Source organism: Oncorhynchus mykiss, chromosome 27 (assembly GCF_013265735.2).
Source record: "Oncorhynchus mykiss isolate Arlee chromosome 27, USDA_OmykA_1.1, whole genome shotgun sequence".
Classification (NCBI taxonomy): domain Eukaryota; kingdom Metazoa; phylum Chordata; class Actinopteri; order Salmoniformes; family Salmonidae; genus Oncorhynchus; species Oncorhynchus mykiss.
In genome coordinates, this window is record NC_048591.1 from 29,777,665 (window position 1) to 29,792,603 (window position 14,939).

Genomic DNA, 14,939 nt, shown 5'->3' on the forward strand with positions numbered 1-14,939 from the left:
TGCCATGCGGGAATAATATTGCACCAATCCCTACTCTTAACCCCACGACGATAGATGGCAGCACTTAGTATATCCAAAGTTGGCACGTACACAAATAAGAAAAAAACATTCACATGATCACGTAAACAAATATCACGTGTCTTTCTATTTCCAAAAGAGTACTTTCAAGTTTCTATGATCTTTCCTTGTTAGTTTTTCCCAGCCCGTCAACATGGCTTTTCAAGCGCTCATAGTTTTTACTTTAGCATGTCTGTGTGTCCCTTGTTACGGTAACAGAAAATTCATAGAAATAGATACATCTTCTAATGATGTGCAGAAGGGAAAAGGCAAACCTGTCTTTCATGAGCAATGGATTACACAAAAACTGGACCACTTCAACGGTGCAGACAGTCGAGTGTGGAATCAAGTAAGTTCTGACATTTTATGATATTCTTATTCGCACTGCAGTATATGGAGATATCAGTTACCTGTTAGTTTTTCTGTCTACTGTCTAGGCGTGATCAAGTCTGTTAGTTCATGCATAACACAACATACCGTTTATTACATTTCCAGAAATTCCTTGTAACTGAGACGCACTACCGAGCTGGAGGACCGGTGTTTTTAATGATCGGCGGAGAAGGTCCAATCAACGCCGGATGGATGGCCATGAACCCTGGTTCGGCCTGGCTTACTTATGCCAAGAAGTTCGGCGCCCTCTGCCTTATGGTAGAGCATCGTTTCTACGGCGACAGTCGTCCCACAGTGTAAGTTTTTTAAATATACAGTATCAGTCAAAAGTTTGGACACCTACTCATTCAAGTGTTTTTCTTTATTTTTACTATTTTCTACATTGTAAAATATAATAGTTAAGACATCAAAACTATGAAATAACACATGGAATCATGTAGTAACCAAACAAGTGTTAAACAAATCTAAATATATTTTAGATTCTTCAAAGTAGGCAACCTTTGCCTTGATGACAGCTTTGCACACTATTGGCATTCTCTCAACCAGCTTCAGCTGGAATGCTTTTCCAACAGTTCCCCACATATGCTTATCTGCTTTTCTTTCACTCTGTGGCCCAACTCATCCCAAACCAATTGGGTTGAGGTCGGGTGATTATGGAGGCCAGGCTATCTGATGCAGCACTCCATCACTCTCCTTCTTGGTCAAATAGCCCTTACACAGCCTGTAGGTGTGTTGGGTCATTGTCCTGTTAAAAAACAAACCTGTTTTTGCTTTGTCATTATGGGGTATTGTGTGTAGATTGATGAGGAAAAAAAACAGATTGGATGGCGTATCACTGCAGAATGCTGTGGTAGCCATGCTGGTTAGGTGTGCCTTGAATTCTAAATAAATCACTCTGTGTCACCAGCAAAGCACCCCACACCATCATACCTCCTCCATGCTTCACGGTGGGAACCACACATGCAGAGATAATCCGTTCACCTACTCTGCGTCTCACAAAGAAACAGCGGTTGGAACCAAAAATCTCACATTTGGACTCATCAGACCGAAGGACAGATTTCCACCAGTCTAATGTCCATTGCTCATGTTTCTTGGCCCAAGCAAGTCTCTTCTTCTTATTGGTGTCATTTAGTAGAGTTTTTTTTGTTGCAGCAATTCGACCATGAAGGCCTGATTCACACAGTCTCCTCTGAACAGTTGATGTTTAGATGTGTCTGTTACTTGAACTCTGAAGCATTTATTTGGGCTGTTAACTCTAATGAACTTATCCTCTGTAGCAGAGGTAACTCTGGGTCTTCCTTTCCTGTGGCGGTCCTCATGAGAGCCAGTTTCATCATGAGAGCCAGTTTCATCATGAGAGCCAGCTCATGAGAGCCAGTTTCATCATGAGAGCCAGTTTCATCATGAGATCCAGCTCATGAGAGCCAGCTCATGAGAGCCAGCACAAGTGCGACTGCACTTGAAGAAGTTCTTGAAATGTTCCGTATTGACAGACCTTCATGTCTTAAAGTAATGATGGACTGTTGTTTCTCTTTGCTTATTTGAGCTGTTCTTGCCATAATATGGACTTGGTATTTTACCAAATAGGGCTGTCTTCTGTATACCAGCCCTACCTTGTCACAACACAACTGATTGGCTCAAATGCATTAAGAAGGAAAGAAATTCCACAAATTAACTTTTAAGAAGGCACACCTGTTAATTTAAATGCATTCCAGGTGACTACCTCATGGAGCTGGTTGAGAGAATGCCAAGAGTGTGCAAAGCTGTCGTCAAGGCAAAGTGTGGCTACTTTGAATTATCTCAAATATATTTTATATTTTGATTTGTTTAACATTTTTTGGTGACTACATGATCCCTTATGTGTTATTTCATAGTTTTGATGTCTTCAATATTATTCTACAATGTAGAAAATAGTAAAAATAAATAAAAACCTTTGAATTAGCAGGTGTGGCCAAACTTTTGACTGGTGCTGTATATGGGATGATTTTATGTATGTTTAGATATTTCTAGTAATTTTAAATGCGCTTGTATTACGGTGGCAGTTCTTCATCAAATAACCTCTAGGGGACAGAGTTCAATTGAAAGGTGAGCACCCCTGTCCATCAGTGTCCTGTGCTCTCTCAATATGAATCTCATTTAACTGATGGATATCTGTTATTATTTGTATCTGGCTAGTTCAAAGAATCTAGTGGAATTGATTGACGTGTCGTTCATACAGAGTATAGAAATAGTCAACCAGGTGTTGAGTGAGGCTCTCAAACTGGTTTCCTCCTGACTTGATTAGCCCCTTGTCTGTCTTGTCCCGCACAGTGACCTGAGCACAGAGAACCTGCGGTTCCTCAGCAGTCAACAAGCTCTGGCCGACCTGGCTCACTTCCTCACTGTCATCACTAAAGAACGGGGCTTGACCAACAGCAAGTGGGTGGCATTCGGCGGGTCATACCCAGGTGCGCTGGCAGCCTGGTCCCGACTCAAGTACCCCCACCTGATTCATGCTGCTGTGGCAAGCAGCGCACCTCTCCACGCCACGGTAAACTTCTCAGGTAATAATAACACACAGTAATCCTCCTTTCTCTCAGTGATCTGTCAATTTTCTCTCAGGCTTGTCCAAGTCCCCATCTCTCTTCCTCTACATGACCAGTGTCACTCTGCCTGCAGGAGTTTCAGAATACCTGGAGGAGGGTGTCTCAATCATTTTAACATTTGTCTGAAATAAACTTAAGCAAATCAGGGTAGCCTAGTGGTTAGAGCGTTGGACTAGTAACCAGAAGTTTGCAAGTTCAAACCCCCGAGCTGACAAGGTACAAATCTGTCGTTCTGCCCCTGAACAGGCAGTTAACCCACTGTTCCTAGGCCGTCATTGAAAATAAGAATTTGTTCTTAACTGACTTGCCTAGTTAAATAAAGGTACAAATCAAAAACTCAATAATCAGCAGAGGCATAACAAAAGATTGAGCCTGGATTGGCCTGGACTTCAGAAGACCCGAATGTTCTGAATGTTTCACCTTGCTGAATATAGTCCCCAGGCAGAACCATTTTATGGGATAATGAACTGGAAATAGTCATGCACTGACTATGAGCCTGTCACTATCAGTGGAGGTTGCTGAGGGGAGGACGGCTCATAGTAATTGCTAGAATGGAGGCAATGGAAACCATATGTTTGATAGCATTCCATTGACTATTCCAGCCATTATTATGATCCGTCCTCCCCTCAGCAGCCTCCACTGGTCACTATGTATATTAGAGTTGAGGATAATGGTCAGTGTTATACCCTGGAGGGCAGATAGAGGAATAGTGGTGGATGGGGAAGAGTGAAGGGTCCTCTCTAGGTTGTTGTCTTTGGCTTTCTCTTCTTTTCTCTCTTCTATTGTCTCACTGGTTTCTCGAGGAAGAGCTCTCCCTCGCCCTCCATTTGGTAAATCCAACCACAATTATATCCTCCTGATTCCTGCTTACAAGCAAAAATTAAAGCAGGAAGCACCAGTGACTTGGTCTATAAAAAAGTGGTCAGGTGAAGCAGATGCTAAACTACAGGACTGTTTTGCTATCACATACTGGAACATGTTCTGGGATTCTTTCGATGGTATTGAGGAGTACACCACATCAGTCACTGGCTTTATCAATAAGTGCATTGAGGACGTCGTCTCCACAGTGACTGTACGCACATACCCCAACCAGAAGCCATGGATTACAGGCAACATTTGCACTGAGCTAAAGGGTAGAGCTGCCACTTTCAAGGTGCGGGACTCTAACACGGAAGCTTATAAAAAATCCTGCTATATCAAACAGGCAAAGCGTCAATACAGGGCTAAGATTGAATCGTACTACACCGGCTCCGACGCTCGTCTTATGTGGTAGAGCTTGCAAACTATTACAGACTACAAAGGGAAGCACAGCGGCGAGCTGCCCAGTGACACGAGCCTACCAGATGAGCTAAATAATTTATATGCTCGCTTCGAGGCAAGCAACACTGAGGCATGCATGAGAGCATCAGCTGTTCCGGACGACTGTGTGATCACACTCTCCGTAGCCGACGTGAGTAAGACCTTTAAACAGGCCAACATTCACAAGGCTGTGGGGCCAGACGGATTACAAAGATCTGTGCTCTGGGCATGTGCGGACCAACTGGCAGGTGTCTACACTGACATTTTCAACATGTCCCTGATTGAGTCTGTAATACCAACATGTTTCAAGCAGACCACCATAGTCCTTGCACCCAATAATACGAAGGCAACCTGCCTAAATGACTACAGACCCGTAGCACTCACGTCCGTAGCCATGAAGTGCTTTGAAAGGCTGGTAATGGCTCACATCAACACCATTATCCCAGAAACCCTCTACCCACTCCAATTTGCATACCGCCCAAACAGATCCACAGATGATGCAATCCCTATTGCACTCCACACTGCCCTTTCCCACCTGGACAAAAGGTACACCTACGTGAGAATGCTATTCATTGACTACAGCTCATCGTTCAACACCATAGTACCCTCAAAGCTCATCAATAAGCTAAGGATCCTGGGACTAAACACCTCTCTCTGCAACTGGATCCTGGACTTCCGGACGGGCCGCCCCCAGGTGATGAGGGTAGGTAGCAACACATCTGCCACACTGATCCTCAACACTGGAGCCCCTAAGTGGTGCATGCTCAGTCCCCTCTTGTACTCCTTGTTCACCCACAACTGCATGGCCAGGCACGACTCCAAGACCATCATTAAGTTTGCAGACGACACAACAGTGACAGGCCTGATCACAGACAATGACGGGACAGCCTATAGGGAGGAGGTCAGAGACCTGGCCGGGTGGTGCCAGAATAACAACCTATCCCTCAATGTAACCAAGACTAAGGAGATGATTGTGGTCTACAGGAAAAGGAGGACCGAGCACTCCGCCATTCTCATCGACAGGGCTGTAGTGGAGAAGGTTGAGAGCTTCAAGTTCCTTGGTGTCCACATCACCAGCAACTAGAATGGTCCAAACACACCAAGACAGTCGTGAATAGGGCACGACAAAGCCTATTCCCCCTAAAGAAACTAAAAAGATTTGGCATGGGTCCTCAGATCCTCAAAAAGTTCTGCAACTGCACCATCAAGAGCATCCTGACTGGTTGCATCACTGCCTGGAACGGCAATTACTTGGCCTCAAACCGCAAGGCACTACAGAGGGTAGTGCATACGGCCCAGTACATCACTGGGGTTAAGCTGCCTGCCATCCAGGACCTCTACACCAGGCGGTGTTAGAGGAAGGCCCTACAAATTGTCAAAGAGCCCAGTCACCCCAGTCATAGACTATTCTCTCTACAACCGCATGGCAAGCGGTACCGGAGTGCCAAGTCTAGGACAAAAAGGCTTCTCAATAGTTTTTACCCCCAAGCCATAAGACTCCTCAACAGGTAATCAAATGGCTAACCGGGCTAGCTGCATTGTGTCCCGCCACCCACCACCCGCCAACCCCTCTTTTACGCTTCTGCTACTCTCTGTCTATCATATATGCATAGTATATATATATATATATATATATATATATATATGCAAAATTATTCAGCCCCCTTAAGTTAATACTTTGTAGCGCCACCTTTTGCTGCGATTACAGCTGTAAGTCGCTTGGGGTATGTCTCTATCAGTTTTGCATATCGAGAGACTGAAATTTTTTCCCATTCCTCCTTGCAAAACAGCTCGAGCTCAGTGAGGTTGGATGGAGAGCATTTGTGAACAGCAGTTTTCAGTTCTTTCCACAGATTCTCGATTGGATTCAGGTCTGGACTTTGACTTGGCCATTCTAACACCTGGATATGTTTATTTTTGAACCATTCCATTGTAGATTTTGCTTTATGTTTTGGATCATTGTCTTGTTGGAAGACAAATCTCCGTCCCAGTCTCAGGTCTTTTGCAGACTCCATCAGGTTTTCTTCCAGAATGGTCCTGTATTTGGCTCCATCCATCTTCCCATCAATTTTAACCATCTTCCCTGTCCCTGCTGAAGAAAAGCAGGCCCAAACCATGATGCTGCCACCACCATGTTTGACAGTGGGGATGGTGTGTTCAGCTGTGTTGCTTTTACGCCAAACATAACATTTTGCATTGTTGCCAAAAAGTTCAATTTTGGTTTCATCTGACCAGAGCACCTTCTTCCACATGTTTGATGTGTCTCCCAGGTGGCTTGTGGCAAACTTTAAACAACACTTTTTATGGATATCTTTAAGAAATGGCTTTCTTCTTGCCACTCTTCCATAAAGGCCAGATTTGTGCAATATACGACTGATTGTTGTCCTATGGACAGAGTCTCCCACCTCAGCTGTAGATCTCTGCAGTTCATCCAGAGTGATCATGGGCCGCTTGGCTGCATCTCTGATCAGTCTTCTCCTTGTATGAGCTGAAAGTTTAGAGGGACGGCCAGGTCTTGGTAGATTTGCAGTGGTCTGATACTCCTTCCATTTCAATATTATCGCTTGCACAGTGCTCCTTGGGATGTTTAAAGCTTGGGAAATCTTTTTGTATCCAAATCCGGCTTTAAACTTCTTCACAACAGTATCTCGGACCTGCCTGGTGTGTTCCTTGTTCTTCATGATGCTCTCTGCGCTTTTAACGGACCTCTGAGACTATCACAGTGCAGGTGCATTTATACAGAGACTTGATTACACACAGATGGATTGTATTTATCATCATTAGTCATTTAGGTCAACATTGGATCATTCAGAGATCCTCACTGAACTTCTGGAGAGAGTTTGCTGCACTGAAAGTAAAGGGGCTGAATAATTTTGCACGCCCAATTTTTCAGTTTTTGATTTGTTAAAAAAGTTTGAAATATCCAATAAATGTCGTTCCACTTCATGATTGTGTCCCACTTGTTGTTGATTCTTCACAAAAAAATACAGTTTTATATCTTTATGTTTGAAGCCTGAAATGTGGCAAAAGGTTGCAAAGTTCAAGGGGGCCGAATACTTTCGCAAGGCACTGTACATACTACTTCAATCAGCCCGACTAACCGGTGCCTGTATATAGCCTCGCTACTGTATATAGCCTCGCTACTGTTATAGCCTCGCTACTGTTATAGCCTCGCTACTGTATATAGCCTCGCTACTGTTATAGCCTCGCTACTGTATATAGCCTCGCTACTGTATATAGCCTCACTACTGTTATAGCCTCACTACTGTTATAGCCTCACTACTGTATATAGCCTCGCTACTGTATATAGCCTCGCTACTGTATATAGCCTCGCTACTGTATATAGCCTCGCTACTGTATATAGCCTCACTACTGTATATAGCCTCGCTACTGTATATAGCCTCACTACTGTATATAGCCTCACTACTGTATATAGCCTCGCTACTGTATATAGCCTCGCTACTGTATATAGCCTCACTACTGTTATTTTTCACAGTCTTTTTTACTGTTGTTATTATTTCTTTACTTACCTATTGTTCACCTAATACCTTTTTTGCAATGTTGGTTAGAGCCTGTAAGTAAGCATTTCACTGTAAGTTCTATACACCTGTTGTATTCGGTGCACGTGACAAATAAACTTTGATTTGATTTGGGTGTCACCAAGGCAACAGTGTCTTGGAATATGGACAACTATAACAACACACACTGACCCCTTTTGATGAGACTGGGAACATTTAGAGATCAACCAACACACACAAACACAGAAGCTCAGTTGGGAATACTGCACTGATGTCAGATACCGTCATATTTCTCCCAGTCCACGCAAGTTTCTATTTCCCAACAATGAGCAGGCCATTGTGGTTTAGTGAGTGTTTTTAACCATAAGTGCTTTCTCTTGTTCAAGGCTCACTTTTTCCTCTGTAAAGATCATCATTTTTAGAAAGTCATAAACAGTGAAATAGTATGGTTATTATTGTGGTAACCACACATGGAGCTGGCCTGTCCATACCGGGACGGAGACACTTCAACAATGTGTTTGAAAACTCTAACTCTTAACACTGTACGATATTCTAAATAAGGTTCAGGTTATTTGAACAGTACTCCTACGCACTGTTTAAGTATGACTTTGGGAGGTACTTAGAGACTGGAGGCAGAAAGGGTTCTATAAATACAATCCACTCATTATATATTATGACATGACTTACTGGCTCTGTGTTGGAACAGTCACCATGTCTTGTGGTCACCATATTGTCTCAAAACGTTATTTGCTCTGTTTAAATAGTGTTGGTTCATAGTGACTTGTGTTTGAACTGTGTGTTGTCTCTCTCTGCATTTTGCCCAGAGTACCTGGAGGTGGTGTGGCGGGCCCTGGCAGCTGAGAACCCAGAGTGCCCCCTGCTGGTAAAGAAGGCTTTTGACACCCTGCAGGAGCGCATCAAAGACCCCAACAACTACGACAACATCACCAAAGATTTCAAGTACTACACCTCTCCTCTTTTCCCGCCCTCCCTCCGCCTCTCACAATATAGCCCACTGTCACGACCCGGATCAAAGCCCATTACAAAAATGGAGACAACGTGGAGATATATTTAAAAACATATTTAATAACTGAAGTAACCTATATACAATAAACAATGGTGTGTGAGTACAGGCCACGGTGTAACGCTCATTCCTTCCCATAGGCCCATAGGTGACGTTGTTGCCGGTGGTGTCTGGTGAGGACCTGCCTTACTACAACAAGCCTACAAGCCCTCAGTCCAGCCTCTCTCAGCCTATTGCAGACAGTCTGAGCACTGATGGAGGGATTGTGCGTTCCTGGTGTAACTAGGGCAGTTGTTGTTTCCATCCTGTATCTGTCCCGCAGGTGTGATGTACTGTGCAGGTGTTGTTACACGTGGTCTGCCACTGTGAGAACGATCAGCTGCCCGTCCTGTCTCCCTGTAGCGCTGTCTAGGCGTCACACAGTACGGACATTGCAATTTATTGCCCTGGCCACATCTGCAGTCCTCATTCCTCCTTGCTGCATGCCTAAGGCATGTTCACGCAGATGTGCAGGGACCCTGGGCATCTTTCTTTTGGTGTTTTTCAGAGTCAGTAGAAAGGCCTCTTTAGTGTCCTAAGTTTTCATAACTGTGACCTTAATTGCCTACCGTCTGTAAGCACTGTTCCACAGGTGCATGTTCATTAATTGTTTATGGTTCATTGAACAAGCATGGGAAACAGTGTTTAAACCCTTTACAATGAAGATGTGAAGTTATTTGGATTTTTACGAATTATCTTTGAAAGACCGGGTCCTGAAAAAGGGGTTTATTTTTTTGCTCATTTTATTTTTATTTATTTTTTTCCCGGGGCTATAGTTATGCTCACCCGTATGCAATCCCTTTAGCATTGCTAGCCAGCTTGCTTGCTAGCTATAGAGGCCATCAGCAGTAGCTAAATACTGTAGCTGCTAAATACTGTAGCTAGCCAGCAAGCAATGCTATTTTGCCTATTCTACCGTTTTGTAGAATGCATACAGGCATATAGTGCAGGAAAATGGAATTCGGGCATACTGTGGACATTTAAATGTAGGTGTAGATGCATGACTGGTTCGAAATTCGATCAGAATACTAAAGCTGCAAGAACTGTCAAGTCTAGACATGGCAATAGTCTCTCTGAAAGGCATTGGTGCTCCAGGCGGACAAAGGAATCACTCTCCACCTCTTCATTCAGTCCCTCTTATGTCCCTCCCTCCGTCCCCCTCCTTCATTCAGTCCCATTCAGTCCCTCCCTGTTAACCTTTCCCTCTCCCTCTTAACCTCTCCCTCTCCCTCTTAACCTTTCCCTCTCCCTCTTAACCTTTCCCTCTTAACCTTTCCCTCTCCCTCTTAACCTTTCCCTCTCCCTCTTAACCTTTCCCTCTCCCTCTTAACCTCTCCCTCTCCCTCTTAACCTTTCCCTCTCCCTCTTAACCTTTCCCTCTTAACCTTTCCCTCTCCTTCTTAACCTTTCCCTCTCCTTCTTAACCTTTCCCTCTCCCTCTTAACCTTTCCCTCTCCCTCTTAACCTTTCCCTCTCCCTCTTAACCTTTCCCTCTCCCTCTTAACCTTTCCCTCTCCCTCTTAACCTTTCCCTCTTCCTCTTAACCTTTCCCTCTTCCTCTTAACCTTTCCCTCTCCCTGTTAACCTCTCCCTCTTAACCTTTCCCTCTCCCTCTTAACCTTTCCCTCTCCCTCTTAACCTTTCCCTCTCCCTCTTAACCTTTCCCTCTCCCTGTTAACCTTTCCCTCTCCCTGTTAACCTTTCCCTCTCCCTGTTAACCTCTCCCTCTCCCTGTTAACCTCTCCCTCTCCCTGTTAACCTTTCCCTCTCCCTCTTAACCTTTCCCTCTCCCTCTTAACCTTTCCCTCTCCCTCTTAACCTTTCCCTCTCCCTGTTAACCTTTCTCTCTCCCGCTTAACCTTTCCCTCTCCCTGTTAACCTTTCCCTCTCCCTGTTAACCTTTCCCTCTCCCTGTTAACCTTTCCCTCTCCCTGTTAACCTTTCCCTCTCCCTCTTAACCTTTCCCTCTCCCTGTTAACCTCTTCCTCTCCCTGTTAACCTTTCCCTCTCCCTGTTAACCTTTCCCTCTCCCTGTTAACCTTTCCCTCTCCCTGTTAACTTCTCCCTCTCCCTGTTAACCTTTCCCTCTCCCTGTTAACCTTTCCCTCTCCCTCTTAACCTTTCCCTTTCCCTGTTAACCTTTCCCTCTCCCTGTTAACTTCTCCCTCTCCCTGTTAACCTTTCCCTCTCCCTGTTAACCTTTCCCTCTCCCTGTTAACTTCTCCCTCTCCCTGTTAACTTCTCCCTAGCCGGTAACCTCTTAACCGTCATCGTATCATTTATTAGTGTGTTTGTAGACTTGAAAGTGAAAGGGTTTTAGTCAAGTGTTTGTGTGGCATGTCTGCATGCCTTGGTCACATCGGTCTTTGGCTTTAGGGGCAGTCTCTTATTACTGCATGCTCTCTGTGTGCTTGTTCCAGGTTGTCATAGTGACTGTATGGTCATTTTATATGGTGAACGGTGGGCTGAGACTGCTTTATTAGTCTGGCAACTGCTACTGATGTCAGACTGACACACACAGACCATGCATTTGTCTGGGCAGCTGCCTGACCACACTGTACAAGTGCGCACACACAAAAACACATGTACATGTAGTTCATGTCTCCGTCTGTCCTATTTTCTAACCACAAGATACCTCTGAGAGACAGTGTCAGCGTCACAGTTCTGTCCTGAGGTCGCTCTGTCACGGGTCACTTCCAAAGTCAACATGTGACCTCAACTAGGGGGTGGGACTGGGCCTGTTGTGGGCGGTGACTAATGACAACACAAACAACAACCCTCTAGGGCTTTTGGATGATGGTAATTTGCTAGCCCAATGTTAGAATAGCAAAAAAAAAAACATTACCTCCTCTGCTCCTGAGTCCTTAAATAGAATGAATAGAATGGTCGTCCCCATTCAAGTCAATGATGGCAGAATGGGTGGACTGGCGGCCATTGGGGGAAGTAAAAGCAGGAAGTGTACTCATCAATATGTGCCATGATTTGTTGATTCAACTTAACTGACATTACAAAAATGACATTCCATTGCATGGGCCACATTGGTTAACATAATTTGAATTAACATTCTACATTGCCAAATAAATTATTAAATCACAATACCAGGACGCCATTACGAGTGTAATGATGAGTTTACCAGTCAAATTGCCAGGGTTAGAGGTTCCAAGCGTTCTATTCATTCTATTTCTGGGTATGTGTTACGGTGCGTGAATGAGGACCCAAAAGCGAATTAACGTAAACAGAACTTCTTTAATAACAAAACATAGGTAGGCTCAGATGGACCGGCAGATTCCGACAGGACAGGACAAGGTTGCAGCAAACATGACGATAGTCTGGTTCAGGCATGAAAAACACAAACAAGAATCCGACAAAGACAGGAACAAAAACAGAGAGAGATATAGAGGACTAATCAGAGGGAAAAAGGGAACAGGTGGGAAAAGGGGTGACGAGGTAGTTAGGAGGAGACAAGGAACAGCTGGGGGAAAGAGGGGGAGAAAAGGTAACCTAATAACGACCAGCAGAGGGAGACAGGGTGAAGGGAAAGGACAGAAACAAGACACAACATGACAATACATGACAGTATGTTTGTGAATTCAATCTGGAGTGCCAGAAGGCGCTCAGAGTGCGCTCTGGACGTTTGTAAATTCAGAGCCAGTCAGATTGTCCGTTTGTAAATTCAGAGCCAGTCAGATTGTCCGTTTGTAAATTCAGAGCGCTGTCAGATTGTCCGTTTGTAAATTCAGAGCGCTGTCAAATTGTCAGTTTGTAAATTCAGAGTGCTGTCAGATTGTCCGTTTGTAAATTCAGAGCGCTGTCAGATGGTCCGTTTGTAAATTCAGAGCGCTGTCAGATTGTCCGTTTGTAAATTCAGAACGCTGTCAGATTGTCCGTTTGTAAATTCAGAGCGCTGTCAGATTGTCCGTTTGTAAATTCAAAGCCAGTCAGATTGTCCGTTTGTAAATTCAGAGCCAGTCAGATTGTCCGTTTGTAAATTCAGAGCCAGTCAGATTGTCCGTTTGTAAATTCAGAGCCAGTAAGATAGCCGTTTGTAAATTCAGAGCGCTGTCAGATTGTCCGTTTGTAAATTCAGAGCGCTGTCAGATTGTCCGTTTGTAAATTCAGAGCACTGTCAGATTGTCCGTTTGTAAATTCAGAGCCAGTCAGATTGTCCGTTTGTAAATTCAGAGCGCAGTTAGATTGTCCGTTTGTAAATTCAGAGCGCAGTTAGAATGTCCGTTTGTAAATTCAGAGCCAGTCAGATTGTCCGTTTGTAAATTCAGAGCCAGTCAGATTGTCCGTTTGTAAATTCAGAGCGCTGTCAGATGGTCCGTTTGTAAATTCAGAGCGCTGTCAGATGGTCCGTTTGTAAATTCAGAGCGCTGTCAGATGGTCCGTTTGTAAATTCAGAGCGCTGTCAGATTGTCCGTTTGTAAATTCAGAGCGCTGTCAGATGGTCCGTTTGTAAATTCAGAGCGCTGTCAGATTGTCTGTTTGTAAATTCAGAGCGCTGTCAGATTGTCCGTTTGTAAATTCAGAGCGCTGTCAGATGGTCCGTTTGTAAATTCAGAGCGCTGTCAGATTGTCCGTTTGTAAATTCAGAACGCTGTCAGATTGTCCGTTTGTAAATTCAGAGCCAGTCAGATTGTCCGTTTGTAAATTCAGAGCGCTGTCAGATTGTCCGTTTGTAAATTCAGAGCGCTGTCAGATTGTCCGTTTGTAAATTCAGAGCCTGTCAGATTGTCCGTTTGTAAATTCAGAGCGCTGTCAGATTGTCCGTTTGTAAATTCAGAGCGCTGTCAGATTGTCCGTTTGTAAATTCAAAGCCAGTCAGATTGTCCGTTTGTAAATTCAGAGCCAGTCAGATTGTCCGTTTGTAAATTCAGAGCCAGTCAGATTGTCCGTTTGTAAATTCAGAGCGCTGTCAGATTGTCCGTTTGTAAATTCAGAGCCAGTCAGATTGTCCGTTTGTAAATTCAGAGCCAGTCAGATTGTCCGTTTGTAAATTCAGAGCCAGTCAGATTGTCCGTTTGTAAATTCAGAGCGCTGTCAGATTGTCCGTTTGTAAATTCAGAGCGCTGTCAGATTGTCCGTTTGTAAATTCAGAGCGCTGTCAGATTGTCCGTTTGTAAATTCAGAGCGCAGTTAGATTGTCCGTTTGTAAATTCAGAGCCAGTCAGATTGTCCGTTTGTAAATTCAGAGCGCAGTTAGATTGTCCGTTTGTAAATTCAGAGCGCAGTTAGAATGTCCGTTTGTAAATTCAGAGCCAGTCAGATTGTCCGTTTGTAAATTCAGAGCGCTGTCAGATTGTCCGTTTGTAAATTCAGAGCGCAGTCAGATTGTCCGTTTGTAAATTCAGAGCGCAGTTAGATTGTCCGTTTGTAAATTCAGAGCGCTGTCAGATTGTCCGTTTGTAAATTCAGAGCGCTGTCAGATTGTCCGTTTGTAAATTCAGAGCGCTGTCAGATTGTCCGTTTGTAAATTCAGAGCACTGTCAGATTGTCCGTTTGTAAATTCAGAGCGTTGTCAGATTGTCCGTTTGTAAATTCAGAGCCAGTTAGATTGTCCATTTGTAAATTCAGAGCCAGTTAGATTGTCCGTTTGTAAATTCAGAGCCAGTTAGATTGTCCGTTTGTAAATTCAGAGCGTTGTCAGATTGTCCGTTTGTAAATTCAGAGCCAGTTAGATTGTCCGTTTGTAAATTCAGAGCCAGTTAGATTGTCCGTTTGTAAATTCAGAGCACTGTCAGATTGTCCGTTTGTAAATTCAGAGCCAGTCAGATTGTCCGTTTGTAAATTCAGAGCCAGTCAGATTGTCCGTTTGTAAATTCAGAGCGCTGTCAGATGGTCCGTTTGTAAATTCAGAGCGCTGTCAGATGGTCCGTTAGTAAATTCAGAGCGCTGTCAGATTGTCCGTTTGTAAATTCAGAGCGCTGTCAGATTGTCCGTTTGTAAATTCAGAGCGCTGTCAGATGGTCCGTTTGTAAATTCAGAGCGCTGTCAGATTGTCCGTTTGTAAATTCAGAACGCTGT

The 14,939-nt window shown here is 44.1% G+C and overlaps 1 protein-coding gene across 1 annotated transcript in view; it reads left to right on the top strand.

The window, feature by feature from the left end:
• Positions 1-107: 107 nt before the first annotated feature.
• The window catches only part of prss16 (serine protease 16), a 43,984-nt gene continuing 29,152 nt past the window's right edge, over positions 108-14,939 (top strand). The window contains exons 1-4 of the mRNA XM_021588343.2: positions 108-406; positions 553-743; positions 2,758-2,990; positions 8,674-8,809. Coding sequence (XP_021444018.2) covers positions 212-406; positions 553-743; positions 2,758-2,990; positions 8,674-8,809 — 755 coding nt within the window. The 5' untranslated portion in view covers positions 108-211. The remainder of the gene's footprint in view (positions 407-552; positions 744-2,757; positions 2,991-8,673; positions 8,810-14,939) is intronic.